This window comes from Anabrus simplex, chromosome 8 (genome assembly GCF_040414725.1).
Source record: "Anabrus simplex isolate iqAnaSimp1 chromosome 8, ASM4041472v1, whole genome shotgun sequence".
Lineage (NCBI taxonomy): Eukaryota > Metazoa > Arthropoda > Insecta > Orthoptera > Tettigoniidae > Anabrus > Anabrus simplex.
In genome coordinates, this window is record NC_090272.1 from 229,517,456 (window position 1) to 229,540,587 (window position 23,132).

The window sequence follows — 23,132 nt, forward strand, 5'->3', positions numbered from 1 at the left end:
AAATCAAACACAACAATAACTTCTAAACTACAAAATAATTCTTAATCAGTAAACATCATAATAACGAAATCTACAAAAATTCTCTTCACACATAATTAACAGGTAATTAAATTTAAACAATAAAATGCCCGGGCAGCATCGGGTAATATAGCCAGTAAGCTATAAATTTAATTTTTGTTCCGTATTGGCGTGCAATTATAAGAAATAAATTCATATAATTGATGTAAATAAATATTGTATTCGCCAATACAGTATATCAAGCAAATGACATTACATCAGTCTTGGGAATAGTTTCAGCCACTTAGTGGCCATCTTCAGCCAAATAAAAATTAAACAAATAATGTGATAACTAAAACATATGTATACCAGACAAAAACAGTGTTTTAGGAATAATTATAACATTAAAATACATATAATAACAAAAATGATTGTCATGATCTTCTTGTCATATGTCTTTAAATAGATTTAGGACCTCAGGCAAAGAAGTAAATCTGGAAATGATAGCCAGAATTAGGAATGAATAAACATACAGAAAAGAAATTTAAAAGGAGAAAAATTATTCATGAGACTCACCTCTAATGTCTGATGTAGAATAAGCACTGACTTGCTGGAGGAAGCAGGCAGGCCATGTAAATAAAGGAGTGGATAGGGAACAAGGACTGACTTGTTGGAGGAAGCAGGCAATTTAAACAAAGGAGTAGATAAGGAGGGGAGGGGGTAACGTAGAGAGGGGTGGGAAGGGAGTTGAGAAGGGGTGTCTAAGGTGGGGCTGAAGGATGCGGAAAGAAAGACTGCTGCTGATAGGGTAATTTAAAGAGATTATAAAAGAAAGAATTTTTTAAATCTGAGAAATGATTACTAAAGATAGGAATTAAAAGGTCAAATTAAATGATTTCTCTGAAATTTCAATTAGATTGAAGTTAGGATTGAAAAACTGTTCCAGATGGATATAACAATTTTCTGTAATATAGTGCAGGTTGGCCTTTTTGTATGACTGAGAATTTTCATGTCTTGGTTGATATTAGTGAACTGATGTTGTATAATAATTTACTTGATAATTTATTTCTTATTTCTTATTGTCCACAAATCCCGGGCAGTTTGTTCTTATTGAGGGTTTTGCTCCAATTTGGATTCTTACTGGGTTTACCTTTTGCCAAAGTTTCGTGATTTAGTCGAGAGCCGTATTGAAAAGCATTGGGGATAATCTCTCATGTTGTCTGAGGCCAGTTTTTATTGTAAAAACTTTTCTCACTTCTCCCCTGAACTTTACCTTGGAATTTGTCAATTAAAGTTGGTTTGACATTTTTTTATTAATTTGGGGTCAAGACCATATGATCTGAGGATTTTTCAAAGTGTGTGGATACTATTATATGCTTTTGTTAAATCTGTGAATGAGGTAAAGAGCTGTTTATTTCTGCAGTTGTAATATTCCATTATTAGTTTCAGGCTGAGAATTTAGTCTGGGCATCTTCTGTATGGGCAAAATCCTCCTTGGTATTCTCCAAGTTGTGGTTCCAGAGTGTTTTTGATGCTGGTGTAAATTATATGAGGGAAAAATTTGTATGTACGGTCCAGAAGTGTTATTCCTTTGTACCTGAGTTGGTTTTATCTCCTTTTTCAAATAATGGATGTATTATTCCTGTGGTCCAGTGCTCCAGAATTTTCCCCCTGATCCACATTTCTACTAGATGTTGGTGGAGATTTATTATCTCAAGTTTTCTGGCGTTTTATCAGATTTCTGCAAAGACTAGGTCTTCACCACATGCTTTGCAATACAGTGAAACCTCTGTTAGTGCATTCCTCATTAACACAATCTCCCACTTTGCACATCGTAAATTCGAAGTCCCGATTCTCATCGTATTAAATCAATGTAAAAATACCTTGCTTATTGCGTCAGGAATTTTCGCTATTGCCGCTTACTACGATCACATTTTACCTAGCCCTAAAAATTTACACTTTACAATGGCGAAAAATGAAGTTATCCTCCTATTCAATACATCATATATTCCGTCATTAGACGGAGTAAACAAGTTCAGACATGTTTCGGCTCGTTTGAGCCATCTTCAGTGAAACACCTGTTTCACTGAATTTTGTCGCAATAAGTTGTTTTGCTCTGCATATTGATGTAAATATTGTATATTTGTGCTATTTTTGTTTCCGTCTAGGCTCTCTTTTGTTTGTTTTTTCATTTGCGCTTTCATTATGTTTTTTAGCATTTTTTCAACTCATATTATGTAAATAATTATTCCAACCCCCCTAATTTTTTCACTGAAGATGGCTCAAACGAGCCGAAACATGTCTGAACTTGTTTACTCCGTCTAATGACGGAATATATGATGTATTGAATAGGAGGATAACTTCATTTTTCGCCATTGTAAAGTGTAAACCGTCAATACGGAATGATTCTAATATCTTGTAATAGCCCTGAAAATGTTATTTGTCATCCCTTGTAAAACAGACTTGATTTTCAACTCGGGTAAGATCCGTTGCCACAATTGCTTGATTACAGAAAACAGCTTTAAATTCCTGAACTTCACAGGATAAGTTGTTAGCAGCAGGATTGCTGAATAACAGTGAGTATATTTGTGTTAGTATTTCTCACTCCATTCAGAACTTGGAAATTTATTTTGTGTTGAGTTGTACAGTGAGTGAAGTGTAGCGAATATTTGTTGCGTGATGCAGTAGCCTATATTTGGATTAGGTACATAATAGTGTGAAATTTACTAGTGTGGTGCGTATTTGTCTTGTGAAAGCCTAGGTATGGATACGGAAAAAGTGAAATTCCTTTCTATTGAAGACAACATTAAAATCTTTCAGAAAGTAGACTGGCATCTGCATCCTTAAGCGCGTAGAGATCGCGAATGTTAAACTCAAACCTTCAAGTTTTGACTTGATCAATTCGACTTGGTCGAAGTTTTCAAAATGGCGATCAAAGTAATTCTGTCGCAGTTGCACATGGCCGAGTATAACCTCCAATTCATTGTCTAAGTGTGTGACCAGAAAATAATGTTTTCTAACCCACTGTTCCAAAATAAAAGGCTTCTACTAACATTTGTTTTAGAAAGAGTGTGATCTGCAATAATACTTGGACTGGGATAGTCCGGCTCCGTGGCTAAATGGTTAGCGTGTTGGCCTTTGGTCACAGGGGTCCCAGGTTTGATTTCCGGCAGGGTCGGGAATTTTAACCATCATTGATTAATTTCCCTGGCACGGGGGCTGGGTGTATGTGTTGTCTTCATCATCATTTCATCCTCATCATACCAGGCGAGTTGGCCGGGCGGTATGGAGCGTGCAGCTGTGAGCTCGCATCCGGTAGATAGTGGTTTCGAACCCCACTGTCGGCAGCCCTGAAGATGGTTTTCCGTGGTTTCCCATTTTCACATCAGGCAAATGCCGGGGCTGTACCTTAATTAAGGCCACAGCCGTTTCCTTCCCATTTCTAGGCCTTTCCTGTCCCATCGTCGCCATAAGACTTATCTGTGTCGGTGCGACGTAAAGCAGCTAGCAAAAAAAGCTAGCATCCTCATCATGACGCGCAGGTCTCCTACGGGAGTCAAATCAAAAGACATGCACCTGGCGATCCGAACCTGTCCTGGGATCTCCCGGCACTAAAAGCCATACACCATTTCATTTCATGCTTGGATATTTTTATGATTTCATATTTGTTGTTTGGTGTTTCTCCACACCGTTCAGTGCACTTGTTATTTTATAAGCCCCAGCAGAAAAGGTTTTCATATTTGTTGTCTTGTGTTTTTCACACCATTCAATGCACTTGTTATTTTATAAGCCACAGCAGAAAATTTTTTGTATTTGTTCTCTTGTGTTTTTCACACTTATTAATACTTTTCTCTCATCTTGAGAAATGGTAGATATAGTTTTCACTGTACCTGCGGATACACGTCGTAAAATGCCTTCATATTGCATAAGACCAATTTCATATTTTTGCCCATATTGACCTTACTACTAATAGTTACAAATTTTTGTTTTTATGTCCACCTTATTCAATACTCTCTTTTTTAAAATAAAAATGTTTATTTTCTCTAAAAATACATTTTCTGTAATACAGACATTAAATGGGACACGTTTCGCTCGTGTCGAGGATCTTCAGCCATTTTTTACGATTATCTCAAGGTTGAGTCATATATTAAACCTTATTTTACAATTATTTGTTCATGAAAATGTTAATCACACAATAAAATATCATTACTATATAAAAAATAAACAAGAAGAAGTAACAATTAAAATGGGTCTATAATAGACTAGACAATCACACAAAGTTGATGTCCAAGCCATAGTAATGTGCCAATTACTGTAAATTGTAAGATTTGGCAAAAAATTCCCATTTTTTCTAACAGTACTAGTGTTAAGTTATTTATCAAAGTATAAATGTTCATATGAGGCTTAATGAATTAGAAGATTAAACTTGCAATATATTCTCGTTAGATGAGAATTATTCTGTTATTAAAAGATCGATCATTTTAGGTTTGTAGTCTGCTGTATGCGTCATGCTTTTAGTCTTCACCAATCCCCAACTGAGTTGAGTCAGCCTATTTTTACTGGTCTGTTTGTTAATGAAGCGTGGTTAAAAGGGACACAAATATTTGTTACGTAGTTGTTGTACTGTTTACAGCAACGTTATGGATGATTATGTCTGTAACAAAAGAATGTAGCGAGTGTAATGATTTGTAATTGTTTTTAAAGATTCTTAAGGTTGAAACATTACTTACCCCTTTTTATTTCACGTTTTAGTGCCTACCTGTGCTTGTTACAGTACTGAGACTATTTGTTGTCGTGTTCTTACTTCTTGTGTTATACGTATGGGGTGGGTGTGGTGGAGGGCAAGTAGGTGGGGAAGGGGAAGGAACTGTGGGCGGAGCTTTGGATACTGGCATAACGTGAGGAGGGCAAGTAGGAGAAGGAGGGTATGGGCCGGCTATTGGATGCTAGCTTAACTTGTGGAGGGGTGGTCTCTATGTGTATTCAAGGTGGATGTTGTATTTGTTGACATATTAGAAGGTTTGTGATAGAAAATTTTTAAAATAAGGTGGACATAAAAACAAGAATTTGTAACTATTAAATGCCTTCATGTCGGAAAAAAACTTGTTTAGTATTTCCATGTCCCTGTTGGATGGTTTTTATTCGTATATTCAGTAGTACGTTTTCTCGCTTAATATTAATTTTTGCTGTCGCCTGGAGAAAAGTCTCAACGAGGTTTTACTGTGTTTTAGTTCCTTAATTGCAAGTTCTCCTTTGTTGATTGTTCGAGGATCTATTAGATCAGGAGTGATTAAAATGGGTGCATTAGTGTTTAGCTGATACGTTTCTAGTGGGTCATTGTGATTTAGAAGTGTGTTTAATGTCTCTGCGAGGATCTCTCTATTTTCTTAGTTACTATGTACTAACTTTTCTCATTTATCTCTCGGCATTAATGTTGTTGGTTCATATTTTTTAAGATATCTGCCGAAAGTTTTGTAATCTCGTGATTGTTTTTCCTGGAAATCCTCTTCTGTCCTTTATAGGGTTTTATTTAGATGTTTGTTTTGTTTGATGATTTTATGGGTTGACTTTCTTTGTTTTATTAGTTCTAAACTTGATTCCTCTGACTTCTGGGCTTAATGGTTTACCCAAGCTTTTGGTGTCTTCTCTCTATCACATGGTTCCAATTCTTCATTCCACCTGGGATTCACTGAAGCTAACTCCTCTTCTATCGATTTTAATTTGATAATCAGTTGTATTGTTATTATTATTATTATTAATATTATTATTATTCAATGTTGTAAAAATATTATTGTGATTTTCCTGTATTACACATCCAGCATTTAATGCAACCTGTTTTGTGTGTGTGTGTTTTGTGTTGTTTATTGATTAATGATTTTATCAATTTCTTTCTAGAATCTGTTGTGATTGGAATCTATCTCTATTATGAACTGTATTAATAAATTAATTAAAGTGGAAGAGAGGCCTTAGAGCCAAAACTTCCCCACTGAGACACAAATAAATAATAAATAAATAAACTCACTGTTAAAAAATATAGTTTCATATATTTCATAAGAACCTTCTCTTTTTTTTTTTTAAGAACGTCAGTAGCATTTGAAGGTGGTTTTATATGTTGGCCTTTTCTTTCTTGTTGTAAACCCCTGTTCAAATTTTTAGGGCCATTTATATTCGGACCAGTATGGTACGTTGGTAGTGTTAGATTCCATTTTCTTTCTTTCTTGCAATCAAATAAAGTATGATTTATTTTTTATTATTATTATTATTATTTTTTTTTTTTACAGGTTCAATTCCTTCACATGTTCCACAGATACTGATCAACCGAGAACCTCTGCCTCACTTCAATTTTGATGTCAAGCTTCTTGGTGATAGTGATGTGATCATCAATCAAATTTGCAACATGTATGTATACTGGAACCATAATAGCCAACTTGTTTTATAACATGCATGTTACTTAAGAAATCATATAGGACACTATGTGTTAAATGGACCCTTCGTGTTTCTTTATTTATCTCCCTTATGTAGGAATACAAAACTTAAAAAAAAAAATTGCAAGGCTAGATTTTTACAGTAAGCAAAACATAGATTTGAATATTATCTTTAAATTGGAATCAAGTGTTCAAAACTAGTAATCCATTTTAATCCTTACCAGTCGTCTGTCGGGTGAGGCCTGACATTACGATATTCCCGTTCCGGTCGCATGTCGGGCGAGACCCGGCATGACATTGTATTGCCCACTGCTCGTCTTGCCATTTCTTAGCCGATGAAATACATGATGCTATAGTGTACTGCCATCTTTTGGTTCAGCGTGGAACTTCGTAGAATCCAGATACTATTTGACTGACAGTCAGTCAATAATCTGTTATTTAGAGGGCAGTGTAACTGTCAGCTATCCACTCACGCACACGACAGGTCGAGCGATAGTAAACAAACATGGTCGCCATGTACTCTTCTAATTAAAGTTTAAAATGTTTTCATGATGTTCCATATTGAACTGCATCGCAATTAAATTGAAATAAAAAACGTAGTTCAACCTATTCAAATAAATAAGAAATGTAGATTTACATTCCTATTTAATTATAAGCGGAAGCAGTACCGGTTTCGACCCAATCTGGGTCATCATCAGCCGAATAAAATGCAAGAACAATGCTTAGGTAAATAAGAAATTAAAGAATGAGTCTTTCACAAAACAGTTGAAGAGGCAATATAAGATAATGGGAATTGGCACTGTGGGATTTTAAATCGTAAAATCTAGAAGAAGTAGAAGGTCAGTCACTTATATGAAGTAAGGCACAATCTTCTGAATAGTAGCACAACACACGCAAAGTTGGGCACTGGATCATTAAGCTATTCACCGAGTTCCGTCAACATTTGAAAGCACAGTGCTGGACATTGCATACGTTGCGCTGATCTTCAGGAGCTAGCAATTTGCTTCAATCAAGCGACTCGTCTTCGACTTCTACACCATTTTGGGACTTCATATTTATTAAATTCTGTTGTGACTTCGCGCCTGATAGTATATGCAGGCTGGCTCACTTAACTGTTCACCTCTCCTCGTAAACATTTTGAGACAGTGCCGAACTTTGCGCGTGTTGTGCTACTATTCAGAAGATTGCGTCTTACTTCATATAAGTGACTGACCTTCTACTTCTTCTAGATTTTACAATTTAAAATCCCACAGTGCCAATCCCCATGATCTTCTATTGCCTCTTCAACTGTTTTGTGAAAAACTCATTCTTTAATTTCTTATTTACCTATGCATTGTTGTTGCATTTTATTCGGCTGATGATGACCCGGATTGGGGTCGAAACCGGGACTGCTTCTGCTTATAATTAAATAAGAATGTAAATCTATATTTCTTATTTATTTGTTTTTTGTTATTTCAATTTAATTGTGATGTACTCTTCTAGTCATATATAGTTTACTGTTCAATATTGTATATGTCGGGTAACACACAAAGCCACAGTATTTTTGCACCTCTTCACCTTCCTTGTACCCTAAAAGTCAACTGGCTTGTGTACCGTAACCCAACATGTGCCTCATGCTTAGAGTTCGTGGTTTATAGCATTTAAAAATCAGAGATTTAGCGTTTTGATTTTCAAATTTAGCGTTTTGTAGCATCTAAATTTCTCAAATTTAGCGTTTTGTAGCAAATTGGTTAAAAATAGGCATAATTTGCTAAAGTGCACACACAACAGTTGGGAGTAAAATCATACTGTTTAATCACACATTGCTCGTCTTGCAGTTTTGAATTCACTATGGAAAATAAGACAAACATCAACAAAAGATTGCAAGTATTAACTCACACACAGGAATATGCTTCACAAACACAATTTCAAAGTGAAAAATATTATTCTGAACGTATTTATTTATCACAGTACAACACACCTACAAGGAAGAGGAATTCCAATGATGATTAAAGTACAACATGCCAATTGCTTAAAAGGTGTCCTCCTTCATTTGAGACCGCTCATCAGTTACAATTATGTTGTAGTTGCTAAAAACAACTCTACTTCGACACTGTTCGTAGAGGCCCAAATGGACAGAAGTGCTGCCAAGGCAAAGGAAGGAATGCAAAACATTTGTTTCTTCTTCATGTCTTTGATTGCAGAGTCGGCACATCAATACAGGGCATCTGTATCGCTTACATAAAAATGTCCCGATTTGTGACTTTTGGCATGCTGTTTGATCGTCACTTCGCTTCTACCCATGGCTACCAGACAATAAAATAAATCGCTACCGTACCTTTAAATGGAACTACTACTCAACACCAATGTCAAGAATAACCGACTATGATCAAGGGTCAACACACAAAGAGAATAAACGTGGTGCTTGAAAGTGTATTTGCTGTTTGATTGATTGTTCCTTGCAGTGCTCTTTACCCAGTGAAAGAAATTCCGCACATTGAATTATTTAACTCTTTGGCCTACCATTAGTTGTGAAAGGAAATATTCCCTTACATACCATTTATTTTTTCGTCACTTTAACATAAATTTGATTAATCACATAAGAATACACAAAGCAAAGTAAGCTTTTAGCTCGTCTATAGTAACAGGAAACAAATGTTTTTGTTCGTAAGTATTACTGGTTTCAAGGGAAGCAGATAAATTAGCAAGAAATGTAGAGGCATAGGCATTGGTTTGCTTAGTAACGTGATCCCAGAACTGTGGGGTTAGAAATTCATTCCCTACGTCAATTTTTTCGTATTATTACCCAACCCCCTCCCCACTATAGTGTGAATTTCAAAAACTGGTTTACATGTTGCAGAAAGAGGCTTATTGTCAACAAGATCATAATTCTAAGTATCATTTTACTATACTTCTCACCGGCCGAGTTGGCCGTGCGGTTAGGAACGCGCAGCTGTGAGCTCGCATCCGGGAGATAGTGGGTTCGAACCCCACTGTCGATAGCCCTGAAGATGGTTTTCCGCGGTTTCCCATTTTCACACTAGGCAAGTGCTGGGACTGTACCTTCATTAAGGCCACGGCCACTTCCTTCCTATTCCTAGGCCTTTCCTGCATTAAGGCCACGGCCACTTCCTTCCTATTCCTAGGCCTTTCCTGTCTCATCGTCGTCGTAAGACCTATCTGTGTCGGTGCGATGTAAAGCAACTAGCAAAAAAATCTAGACTTCTCACTCGTTCTTGTTACATTCTGGTTTTGTCACGTAGTTTCAGTTGGCACTATCATCTCAGAACTAAAATCGGAATCACTTTCATCACTGTCAGTTGAAGAAGAAGTATTTTCACTCTCCAGAGAATCATTTCCACTTTCAACATCACTACTTTCAAACCAGTTACGGCAATAAACTCATCCATGCCGCGCTTGGATGCCGCCATGATTGTTTACAACGGGCAGCAAAATGAGGTGCTTTTTTATTTTCCGTATTTCAGCTCAGAATTACTATTTACACAGAGAAAATAGCTTCAGGTATCATCTGACATCAATCGGGTAGGCTTCAAAACAAAGAGAATAAATCTCTCCGACCAGCTAATTGCGATGTTGTTGTTTGAGTCATCAGTCCATAGACTGGTTTGATGCAGCTCTCCATGCCACTCTATCCTGCGCTAACCTTTTCATTTCTACGTAACTATTGCATCCTACATCTGCTCTAATCTGCTTGTCATATTCATACCTTGGTCTACCCCTACCGTTCTTACCATCTACACTTCCTTCAAAAACCAACTGAACAAGTCCTGGTTGTCTTAAGATGTGTCCTATCATTCTATCACTTCTTTTCGTCAAATTTCGCCAAATCGATCTCCTCTCTCCAATTCGATTCAGTATCTCTTCATTCGTGATTCGATCTATCCATCTCACCTTCAGCATTCTTCTGTAACACCACATTTCAAAAGCTTCTATTCTCTTTCTTTCTGAGCTAGTTATCGTCCCACCGAGCTTGATAGCTGCAGTCGCTTAAGTGCGGCCAGTATCCAGTAATCGGGAGATTGTGGGTTCGAGCCCCACTGTCGCCAGCCCTGAAGATGGTTTTCCGTGGTTTCCCATTTTCACACCAGGCAAATGCCGGGGCTGTACCTTAATTAAGCCCACGGCCGCTTCCTTCCACTTCCTAGGCCTTTCCTATCCCATCGTCGCCATAAGACGTATCTGTGTCGGCGCGACGTAAAGCCCCTAGCAAAAAAAAAAAAGTTATCGTCCATGTTTCACTTCCATACAGTGCCACGCTCCACACGAAAGTCTTCAAAAACATCTTTCTAATTCCGATATCAATGTTGGAAGTGAGCAAATTTCTTTTCTTAAGAAAGCTCTTCCTTGCTTGTGCTAGTCTGCATTTTATGTCCTCCTTACTTCTTCCATCGTTAGTTATTTTACTACCCAAGTAACAATATTCATATACTTCCTTTAAGACTTCATTTCCTAATCTAATATTTCCTACATTACCTGCCTTCGTTCGACTGCACTCCATTACTTTTGTTTTGGACGTATTTATTTTCATCTTGTACTCCTTACCCAAGACTTCATCCATACCATTCAGCAACTTCTCGAGATCTTCTGCAGTCTCAGATAAAATAACAATATCATCGGCAAATCTCAATGTTTTGATTTCCTCTCCTTGGACTGTGATTCCATTTCCAAATTTCTCTTTGATTTCCTTTACTGCCTGTTCTATGTAAACATTGAAAAGGAGAGGGGACAAACTGCAGCCTTGCCTCACTTCTTTCTGGATTGCTGCTTCTTTTTCAAAGCCCTCGATTCTTATCACTGCAGACTGATTTTTATACAGATTGTAGATAATTCTTCGTTCTCGGTATGAACTTATAAACGTTCCGCGCAGCAGGACGGAAGTGTCCGTTAAAGCATGTTACCGCTTTACGATCGCAATGGGCGCCGTAATAATCATTTCTCCTGAAATAAATAACAACATATATCTCATTTTTAAGAAAAATGCATCGTTTTTACAAAGATATATTTTTATTTCGTGTAAAACTGCGAGTTTCGCATCTATTTCGCATAAATTGTAGAATTTCGCATTTTGAATCAATTTCGCATTTTATCGCTAATTCAAAATCGCTAAAAACCACTCGTACGGGTCATATAAGATGAAGGCACATACACTGACAAAGTTTCGACATATTTCGCATTTATCGCAAATGCTAAAAATCACAAAATCTACTCGGGCTTGATGGCTGGCACAATCATAAATCAACTGATCCCGATTTCAGGAAATCGCCGAATAAAGCAGTTGTAGCCTACAAACTACCGTGAGGTATGAAACCGGAGACTGAATAGAGTTTTTCAATTGCTTTTTACCGATAATTTGTTCAGTGAAATTATTAACGAAACCAATCGGTATGTGATAACGATAGTAACAATAATAATAAAAATGCAAAATAATTTGTAAATTGCACATATTGCTTTTATTTGCTCCAGTATAGCTTGCTGAAAACGTGTATAGCCTATATATATCATTTAAAAGCAAATGCTGTCTCCAAAATCGTGAAAGATGAATACAGGTCATATAAGATAAAAATTCTCCTTTAAAATACGAGTAGTAGAGACAACACAGAGAACTTTAATTCGTGGGGTAAGGGTTAACCCATTCTGTGGGCGATGCGGCGAGATCCGTGGCAACAAGTCTCTTGCTCGGTGGGCAACGCCAATGTATCTGCCGATTCTAAATTTTTTTTTCTCAGTTGCCTCCCTGCAGAGGTTTATTTCTTTTTCAGCAGTATATTCTGGATGAGTCTGCCCTCTGATGTGAATTATTTCAACTATTAGTACTTTTACATGGGGATTGAGATTGATTTAAGTACACGTACTATATTGAATGCGATCCCTGTTTACATGTAGTATTTGAGTATAGTATTGAATCTGCCAGGCAACATCGAAGTGTACGAACGATGCAGAATTGTAGTAAAATCAATATCACCTCTTAGAATTTAAAAACGCCAAATGCAGTAGAAGCCCAGGATATAACTTTCAGTTTTGAAAGTATGTGTGGTATTCCAAATGTAATTGGTGCAATAGATGGAACGTACATTCCAGTTTTACTCCCAACAGAAGGTTGTCGTGATTTTGTTAATCGCAATATGATGGCAGTTGTTGATCATTTATACAAGTAAATATATTTACTGGCTTATTATATTTGTTATTTCGACAGAACAAACATAGAGTGTGTGCGCAGTCATTTTCAATACTATCTCAGTATAATCCGCGTTTACATCAAACTTAATTCGAACCGAGTACGATATGATCCCAGATTTTACCGTATCGACCTTGAGACTCGGTCCGAACTGAGTCCCCGTTTCCGTGGTGTTTTCAATACGGGAAGTGTACTCGGATCTATCTGAATCTTGCATGTAAACGTACTGTATGTTCTCCCAATACCAATGTGTCCTCCATGAATTGCGTTGTAAAAACCTCAACTTACGTCCGAGCAAGAATGACCGAAAGCCAATAGCCTCATGCTGAAGCTTTAGCTCATCGTTTAATAGTTCCTTGTATGGTACCACTGTGGAAGGGATTTCTAGAGATTATGGTACTAAACAGACCTCTCTGAAGACACGTTAGAACTGTGACCTGATTTATTATCCCCAGTCTTCAGTTCTTTCTTCATGACAGGAGTGTGTGTTTACTGCGAGTTACGCAGTATTGATTATTGCACGCATGTGTTCCATAGTACAGGAACAATTCATGTTTTCCTTCCAAACTGCAGAGTTCTATTCAATTCTTTTCCTTACATTTTTTTCGCTTACATGTCTGAAAGGAATTACTGGCCCCTGCCGTTACAGGAAGATGATTTACGGATCATGATAAATGAAATGTTGGAATTTAGTTTCGAGGATGGTGATCTTAGTGAAGGAAGCCCTGCCGAAGGGGAATTCGTAAGTGACAGGAATTTACCTGGAACAAGTACTATAGGTTCGAATATACAGAAGTTCTGGCCGAGCTGATGTAAATGTTCGGCAGTCATGAAAGGTAAGATAGGAAACTTAAAAGGGTCCACCTTTTCAATACAAATAAATGTTATAGTTTATTTACAACATATATTTACACTTGAAACTAGTTTCGACGCTGTTTGGCGTCATCTTCAGCCAAAATGTGGGAAATACGCATAGGCGTAAAGCATGCAGACATTTATATTATACAAGATGTTAAATCAGTGTGATTAAAGGAGAGACATGAAATCGTGAAGTACAATGTCAGTTTCAAAATGGTCATGAAGGTTGAGTCAAAATTGTATAAACATGAGATAGGGTTCAAAAACATAATCACTTAAAAAACATATAAACTGTAACAAAACCACACGGAAGTTCGAGATGATTGGCATTGGAGATTCAAATAATTTCAGACACTCTTCCACTGAATGTTGCCTGCCGCGAGTGTAGTACAAAACATAGGTTAGATTTCAATAAACACAATCGTCTCAAAAATGCACATAACATTTTAAAAATATTTTTGGGTTGAGATGAAATTTGGCAGTTAGGGATTGAAATCACTTATTCACTAAGCGTCAGTTCAAAACCAGCTGTGAAGGGTGAGACAAAATTGCATAAGCAAATGCAACACACTCGAAACTGTAGGATCGTGATGGATTTGGCACATAAAGGTCTGCGTTCACTCGTTCATTGAATGGCACTGGTGCGAGTGTAGTTCAAATACGAGTTAGGATTTAACAGAATCAAGCCTCGTAGAATTGCACGTGACGTCTGAACTCATGGTGCGAGATGAACTTGGCAGTAAAGGTTCGAATTTGTAGATATTCAGTAATGCCACTTCAAAACAGTCCATGAAGGGTGAAACAAAAGCTATAACTCACACGAGTTAGGACTCATTAAATACTACTTTCAAATACAAATAACATATTCAAATTTTTCGTAGTACAAGGTGAAATTGGCAGTTAAAGAATTAAAATTTGTAGACACTTCTTCGTCGGATGCCATATAGGTCAAGCGCAGCATAAGTATGAGACAGGGCTCAACATATCCAAACTTGTACAAATGCATATAACATATCTAAATCCAAGTGTGAGATGAACATGGTAGTTAAAGAATCACATTTGTTGAGGGTGTAGTAAACATATTCAGCTCGACAAGAATACAAAATTCGAATTAAGGAATACATTGCATTTGCATTTATCGAGTCCAAACTCACGCTTATGCAATTTTGTCTCGCCCTTCACAGCTGGTTTTGAATTGACGCTTAGTGAATAAGTGATTTCAATCCCTAACTGCCAAATTTCATTTCAACCCAAAAATATTTTTAAAATGTTATGTGCATTTTTGAGACGATTGTGTTTATTGAAATCTAACCTATGTTTTGTACTACACTCGCGGCAGGCAACATTCAATGGAAGAATGTCTGAAATAATTTGAATCTCCAATGCCAATCATCTCGAACTTCCGTGTGGTTTTGTTACAGTTTATATGTTTTTTAAGTGATTATGTTTTTGAACCCTATCTCATGTTTATACAATTTTGACTCACCCTTCATGACCATTTTGAAACTGACATTATACTTCACGATTTCATATCTCTCATTTAATCACACTGATTTAACATCTTGTATAATATAAATGTCTGCATGCTTACGCCTATGCCTATTTCCCACATTTTGGCTGAAGATGACGCCAAACAGCGTCGAAACTAGTTTCAAGTGTAAATATATGTTGTAAATAAACTATAACATTTATTTGTATTGAAAAGGTGGACCCTTTTAAGTTTCCTATCTTACGTTCTCAGTTCAATACGGACAAAAAATGAAATTCTTAGATTTAAAAGTCATGAAAGAGACAACACATGTTCGATTAAAGATCAAGGAGCGATCATGACAGTGACAGTAGTGACGATAATACTGAAAATGCCATGCGATTAGGGCCAAGCAGCTGTGAGCATGCATCCGGAAGATAGTGGGTCCGAACCCCACTGTCGGCAGTCCTGAAGATGGTTTTCTGTGGTTTCCAATTTTCACACCAGGCAAATGCTGGGACTGTACCTTAATTAACCCAGATAACCCTGACGTCCTTCCAGAAGGATGAATGGGTAGTATGATTTCAACACCATCTAGCGGTGAACACAATTAGTTTGTTGGCGCGAATTACTTTGCTTATCCTCTCATCAGTTAACAATCGGCTTCTTTACAATGCAGCATGTTTCTGAAGTGAAATAATGTTCAAAGTGAAGCAGTGTTTTTGCAATGGAAGAACTGACTGATGTCATTGTAGAAGTGTGAGTATTATTTACCTAGATATTTTCAGATCATTCAAAACATAGTTTGATACTATACTAGATATGTCGTTTTAAGTATGAGATGAGCTTTTAGTGGGCTTCCTCAGTGCTCGTCTACATAATTATGACCTAAAGTTGTGCATCCTTCCTAAAGTACGTCAGGGAAATATTGTTACTTTTGTGTCAGGAAAGCCCTTACTCTGAACGAACTATTAGGGATTACAGAGAGTTACAATAATTGAAAATCTTCCACCTTTTTTATACTTTTTATTTGCTTTTTAGCAAGTTTTTGAAGTTTTTGAACTTAGCGATTCACCTAAGCTTAACAACAGCTGAAGATGTTCCCAAGTGAGAACGAAACATGTACTGTTTACAAATAAAAATTTGCTAAAATGCAAATAAAAAGTATCAAAAAGGTGGAAGATTTTCAATTATTGTAACTCTCTGTGATTAGATTTTGATATCCCTTCTTCTCTTCTCTGAATCCTTCGTGGATTCATGTGATTGACTTGCGTGAAGTGTCACAGATAGCCCCATCCTGTTGAAAGATAGCGTATGAACATTCATGGGGCGTCAGCTGTGCATAAAATTCATCAGCGATTCCCATATACACATCATTGTTTCCTGTTGTTTGAAAGAAATGTGGGATCCACAATTTGACTTGTGGGTTGGCTTTGCGATTAGGGTTGCATAGCTGTGAGCTTGCCTTCAGGAGATGGTGGGTTAGAACTACACTGTTGGCAGCCCTGAAGATTGTTTTCTGTGTTTTCCCATGTATTTTTACATCTTAATTAAGGCCACGGCCACTACCTTCGCAATCCTAGCCCTTTCCCATCCTTGCACCGCGAAAAACCTTTGATACGTTAGTGCAACTTTGATGAACCCCTAGCAAAACTGAAAAAAACTTCTGACTTGCAGACACAACACACCACATACAGCAGAACCTCGATAATTCAAAATTCCGCCTAATTTGAAGAAGCTCATGTTCCCGGAAACATGAGGTACCGTTTTTTATGTTGTTTCAATTGTTTAATTCAAAATTTGGATAATTTGTCATTCGAAGAACGGTGTCGGCCCCATTACTGAAATTCAGACTTTTAATTCAAAATTGCCTTTACATTAAAAATAGTAGTATTTTACAGAGTAACTTAAATTTAAAATTTATCTGCGTCATGATAGAACACGTCTCCCAGAACGTGCAGGGTAGCTTCCCGCAATTTAACTCACTTCGGTGTGTCTACATTGTGCTTCATATTTGCTAGGTTCAAATGAAATCGTAATTCTTTTGTATTCAGTGTTTTAAGGAATGCCACATTATCACGAAGTGGACAGTTGGCAGTGTGCGGAGAAGCAGAATCCGTGAGCACTGGCCATCAGATCAAAAATTAGATGTATGGCTTTTCAGGCATTTGCTCTATTGACACATCCCACTCTGACGAATCTAGTGTCAGACCTAAGACGAAATGCTGGTTAATAGAGCAAACGCCTGAAAAGCCATACATCTAATTTTTGATCTGATTTTTGATATGCTCTATTGGTGGAAAAATATCTAATTCCCTCCATGGGAATTTAGAATTTCCATTTGGAAACACTGGCCATGCCGAGAGTTGACGAAAAACCGTGGCTCATATAATCAGTTTGTCTGCACCGAACAATATTGTCAATGCCGATGAAACTGCATTGTTTCTTTTAATGACGAGCCCAAATGGACTTAACGGTTTTAAAGGAGAAAAGTGCAAGCCGGGAAATCGTATAAGGGTTAGGGTCATTGTCGTGTGTTGCTATGCACACGGAAGTGAGAGCCTTTTTCCTCTTGTCCTAGGAAAGTTCAAGCCTCGATGTTTTAAGGGCGTCGGGCACTTTCCGTGCAAGTACAAGGAATCTAAAAAACGCAAGCAATACACTAATACAAAAAATAAAACATTTAACAGGGGAGCCAAGGTCATTTGTCCTCGTCTTTGAATCATGTGGGTTTTTTTCTTTTATTGTGTGAGGTTATGTTTGCCAGTGATTTATCCAAGTGCATTATTTGAATAATGAAAATGTACCTTGTTGGAATCAATGTTAATTGCAAGCAGTAACGGGTCTTAGAATATTCTGTGATGCGACAAGGGTTGGCATTTCTGAATTGGTGGTTAATTGGAAGTCTGATTTTTGTGTCCCAATGAATTTGAATTAACGAGGTTTTACTGTACTGATTTTTTAAAATTTTTATTGTGAAGAGGTTCCTCTTGAATAATATAGGGATTGTTTGCTGACCAGTATCTAGTGTTCTGGTAGTTTAAATATCCTGTGAGATGGAATGAGGCTTCATCACTCATGAAATACAGCAGCTATTTCAACGATCCACTCATTATTGTTTGAGGTAGTCATGTATATTAATTTGGCTTGTTTTCGTTCTTCAGTTCTTGCACAAGTCATTTTCTAAGGATTCACCCCTCTGTCATATGAAATACATTGACAAGACCTGTTGCGACAATTTACATGTCGACCTCTTAGGCCTCTGTATCATTCGTGCTTGAATATCCACGATCACAGCATACATACGAATGGACAAGGCTTTGTTATATTTTTGCTTATGCAACTGATCGTGTAGTATGTCACTTTTTCACCAAACCCTGTATACTGCTTTGCTGGTATGGAAATGCCAGGAAACTTGTTTGCAAAAATGTCCCACATTTCCTTAACCCTTTCGTGGCCAGTGGGTGATATAATTCCCACTAATATTTTTCTGCTATTGGGCCATTGGGTGACCGGATTCCCATATTTGATTTGTGCTGCTACCTGGTGTGGACATCAGAAAATCTAGGAAAAAATTCTGCTCGGGTATATTTGCAGTTTCTAGGTTGGTGGACGTGTTTGTTTACATGTGTGTAGTGTAATGATGACCAGGAGCGCGCATATTTGGGAAGTGAAGTAAATTTTCTGCACCAGAAAGATGGATATTAGTAATTCTAAGCTATTTACTTTATCATAAATTATTCTGTAGTGCTTTAGACATAGATTGAGCATATTTTTGTCTCAATATGGGTAAATAAATAGGATTTATGTAAAGGTGAAACACAGGAACATAAGTTCTTCATATTGCCATGATTCCTCTTCTCCAGAATTATTTTGTTATTTTATTTCATTTTACAATGTTACTGAGTTCCAGAAATTCCATGAAAAGTAAAATGTAATGTATTAGTAGCTTGTTTCATGACAAATAAATGTGTTCAGATTAACTTTCCAATATAGAATTGTGGATCTATTATTCGTAAGGCTTTCACCTTGTACATTCCGTATTCTACCTGAAATTATGGTTACAGCTGTATTCAGTGTAAATTAGTTATACTTCTGTGTGGTATAAGATGAATGCACATATTCACATTCTGTGTCTATATAGCCTTTGGGATATATAGTTCCCGCAATTTTTTTTCAGAGTTCCAGTGTTTGAAATTTAAAAAAAAATAGCCTCTCGTTCTTTGACATTCCATCACTACAAAAATATGTTTGGTTCCCAAAAATTCATTTCTTAAACAATTTGGCCACGAAAGGGTTAAACTGGTCATATATGTCTCTACTATTGTGATTCTTTGTTGAAGAAAATACTTCTCTTTGAACACTTCACACTTCTGAACAAAGTCTTCATTCACAGCTTTCATACTAACGATGGTGAAGTATACATGTCGCAACAGCTGTACAACAATAGATGACGAAAGGCAGGTGACAATGGGTGGTATGAATAAAACCTGAGTTCTTACTCAAAGTATATACTCATGAGCATGAGCACTTAGTAGGAGTATATTCTTAGCCCAAGTAGTTTGTACTCTATTAGGTAAGAATAAGAAGGTTGTTCTTCGATATACCGTATTTACGTGAATAATCCCCACCACCGAATAATCCCCGCACCCTAACTTTAGGTAGGCTTATTTTGAAAAAAAAAATGCCAACTTTGACGCAAAAACCGCATCCCAATTTCGTGCCTCAAATTTTTTTAAAATGTACGGGTGTTATTCGCGTAAACGAATAATCCCCGCCACTGTATTTACGCGAATAATACCCGCCTCCGAATAATCCCGCGCCCTAAATTTAGGAAGGCTGATTTTGAAAAAAAAAATTGCCAACATTGACGCAAATAAAACCCGCACCCCAATTTCGTGCCCCAATATTTTTTTTAATGTGCGGGTATTATTCGCGTAAATACGGTAGTAGGTACTCAAGCACACCGCCATGTGGACCATTTGAAATTGAGAAGGTGTTCATGCGTGTACGATTGTCAACATACAACTACTGTGTTTCGATTTCCACTCTGTGCACATATCAAGTTACATTTTGCTCGTAGTAATGGCAAATAATTAGAAATGGCATTGTCCAACATAGTGACATACACGCCAGTTCCCGTTTTGACATGCCCCATTTGGACGTAACCAAATACTTATCATATGGCATTCTCCAGACAATATAATCTTAATCACAGCTTCATGATCTATATGTGAATGTATTGTTCAGCTGAAGATGACCCTATGTAGGGGGTCGAAACCGGTACTGTAGCATAATAAGTGCAATAAATAAGTATTGATAGGTGGAAGTCCTTTCCTATTTCTAATTGTGTAGTTCGTCAATACGGATATGAAGATCATAAATCACGTAATGGCAAGTATTCCGCCAATAACATTCGTGTACATTTTACGGGAATGTTCTCTTCAGGCGAAGGTCTGCCACTGTAGAGTCAGTTTAAACCAAATTACAAGCAGTGTGCTGTAGAAGGTAGAAACGTGTAGGATAACGCAAAAGATAAATAATACGAAAATCAGACTGAGATGAAAAGGTTATGTTCAAAGTACGTAGCCTACGGTACATTAACACTTTCGTAGTATTTCCTTATTACCATGATATTCGGGCTGTCCTGTTTAATGAGTCTGGGAAGGGAAAATTCGAAGCTTTGAAATCTTTTCAACCAAATTACAAGCCACGTGTGGGAAGAATGTACACTCAAATGATAAATAATTCAAAAGTGAAACAAATGTGTGGTGTTAACCATACATGCATATTAATACTTCCATTATATTTCTTCTGTACTCATAATTTGTAGGATGTCCTCTTTAATAAATCTTGCAAGGAAATGTCTGAGGCTTTGGGATTAGGCTTAACTCAAACCAAATGTGCAGGAGAAACGAAGAAATAAATTATATTTATTGCTATTTGTTTTACATTGCACTGATACGATAAGTCTTACGGCAATTATAGGATAGGAAAGGGCTAGCGGGGGGAAGGAAGTGACCATGGCCTTAATCAAGGTACAACCTCAGCATTTGCCAGGTGAGAAAAAAAGGACACAGAAAACCATCTTCTGGAATGCTGACAGTTGGGATCTAACCCGTGTTTCCTGAATTCAGGTTGATAACCATGAGACCCAAAGTGCGTAGCAAACTCGCTCGGTAGAAAGTGAGAATGAAAGTGAAAGTGAGAGTATAGGCCTATGTATGTTCCAGAAGCTTGGCATTCTGGGTAATCATGAAGATCTGGAAGGAAAATACATTATTAATAATAATAATAATAATAATAATAATAATAATAATGTTATTGGCTTTACGACCCACTAACTACATTTATGGTTTTCGAAGGTGCTTGATACTGGAATTTAGTCTTACAGGAATTCTTTTACATGCCAGTAAACCTACTGACATGAGGCTGACGTATTCGAGCACCTTCAAATACCACTGGACTGAGCCAGGTTGGGGTGAGAAGGCAGCGTCTCAACCGTCTGTGACACTCGGCCCGGCTGAAAATATATTAATTATCTCTCTTGTTTATGAACTTACCACCCAAATATGTAGGCCTAACATGAGTGCAGTCAAGAGCAGGCATTGCTGCTGGATAATTATACTCTTTCTGCCATTCTGGTTTTGTAGCAGCAAGTTTTTATCAGTTTGAGGAAATTTAATCCACATTGCAACTTTAGTCGCAAAGTACCGCACATACCACCTACAATAATTTTGTACCCGTTTCTCATTTTGGAAAGTCCCAAAAGTCACTATGCTTGTTTTGAAAAGCTCTTGTTTGTGCACTCCATCTGGTTGTAGGCCCATTTCTTAGAGGTCTTTCTTGACGTTAACGTACCAGGGAATTGTTTTTTGATTTTGAGTCGAAATAGTTAAAAATGCGTTTTGTCCATCAAGAGTCGTCCATCTGTCATAAGTAACCATACAAGCGTACCCTGCGTTTGCGCTTTGTGTTCATGATCTTCTCAATCGTAGAGTAGATTTCTTTTTCGGATTTTCTTATGTAGACCCCTTTTTTTTGTAGTTTGGTCCAAGTATGTTGTGGAGAATCCTCTCCTTTTGCTCTAACTTAGCGAGCGCACATTTTTGAGAGACAATAAGGCATTCTGACACATAGAGAGGTACCGGCTCTACGACAGTGTTGTAATGATGAATTTTGGTACAGTGTAACCTCGTTAGCACGTTCCTCATTAACATGTTTTCCCGCTTAACATGCCGTAAATTCAAAGTCCCGATTCTCTTCGTATTAAATCTGTTTAAAAATACCTCACTTATCGCGTCACGAATTTTCACTATTACTACTTAGTACAATCACATTTTTCCTAGCCCTGTAAAACTTATGTCATCCCTTGTGAAAGAAACGTGATTTCTCGGAGAAAGGCCTTGAATTTATAGATAAGAAAAGTGTTCCACCGATCAATACTTCTTTATTGTGAATGAATTATTACACTACTACTGGTTTCGGCCTATCATGGCCATCATCAGTTAGTACATAACATTTATAGTCTACCTTTAATCACAAATATTTTAACATAACAATACTGCAATATATTTTACTTCCATTCTACATTAGACATCCGGATGATCTAACGTAACATCTTTTTAATTTTGTCTAATGACTATAAATGTTATGTACTAGCTGATGATGGCCATGATAGGCCGAAACCGGTACTAGTGTAATAATTCATTCACAATAAAGAAGTATTGATCGGTGGAACACTTTTCTTGTCTATAAATTGAATCCAATCAATACGGAAAATGAAACTTATAAATAATAAATGAAAGACCTTGAATTCCTGAATCTCACAGGATAAGTTGCACCTTCAGGGAGCAAGCCATTAGCCTCAGGAATGTTCAACTTTGCTTGCCTGTTAGCAGCGAGATTGCTGAATATAACAATGAGGCTACTTGTGCTTGTATTTTGCATTCCATTCAGAAGTGAGGAATTTATTTTGTGTTGAGTGGAACATTGAAGTGTAGAGAAATTAATTTCATTTTATGGGTCCGTATTGAACTTTGATTGAACCAAATAAGTGAGTTATTCCACCTTTTCAGTAGCCTACAAATTAAGTGGTGTTTATTTAATAAAGTGTAGCGAATAATTGTTGCGTCATACAATAGCCTACATCTGGATTAGGAACATAATTGTGTTGAAATTGACCAATGTGGTGCATATTTGTCTTGTG

General features: G+C 37.1%; 2 protein-coding genes across 3 annotated transcripts in view; one reads left to right on the forward strand and one right to left on the reverse strand.

Moving 5' to 3' along the window:
* Positions 1-23,132, reverse strand: part of RpS24 (ribosomal protein S24) — a 325,883-nt gene that overhangs the window by 104,952 nt on the left and 197,799 nt on the right. The window lies entirely within an intron of this gene.
* Sirt1 (Sirtuin 1) overlaps positions 1-23,132 on the forward strand; it is a 189,553-nt gene that overhangs the window by 77,694 nt on the left and 88,727 nt on the right. For both annotated transcript variants that reach the window (XM_067152761.2, XM_067152762.2), the window contains exon 9: positions 6,279-6,396. In XM_067152761.2, the coding sequence (XP_067008862.2) occupies positions 6,279-6,396 (118 nt within the window). The remainder of the gene's footprint in view (positions 1-6,278; positions 6,397-23,132) is intronic.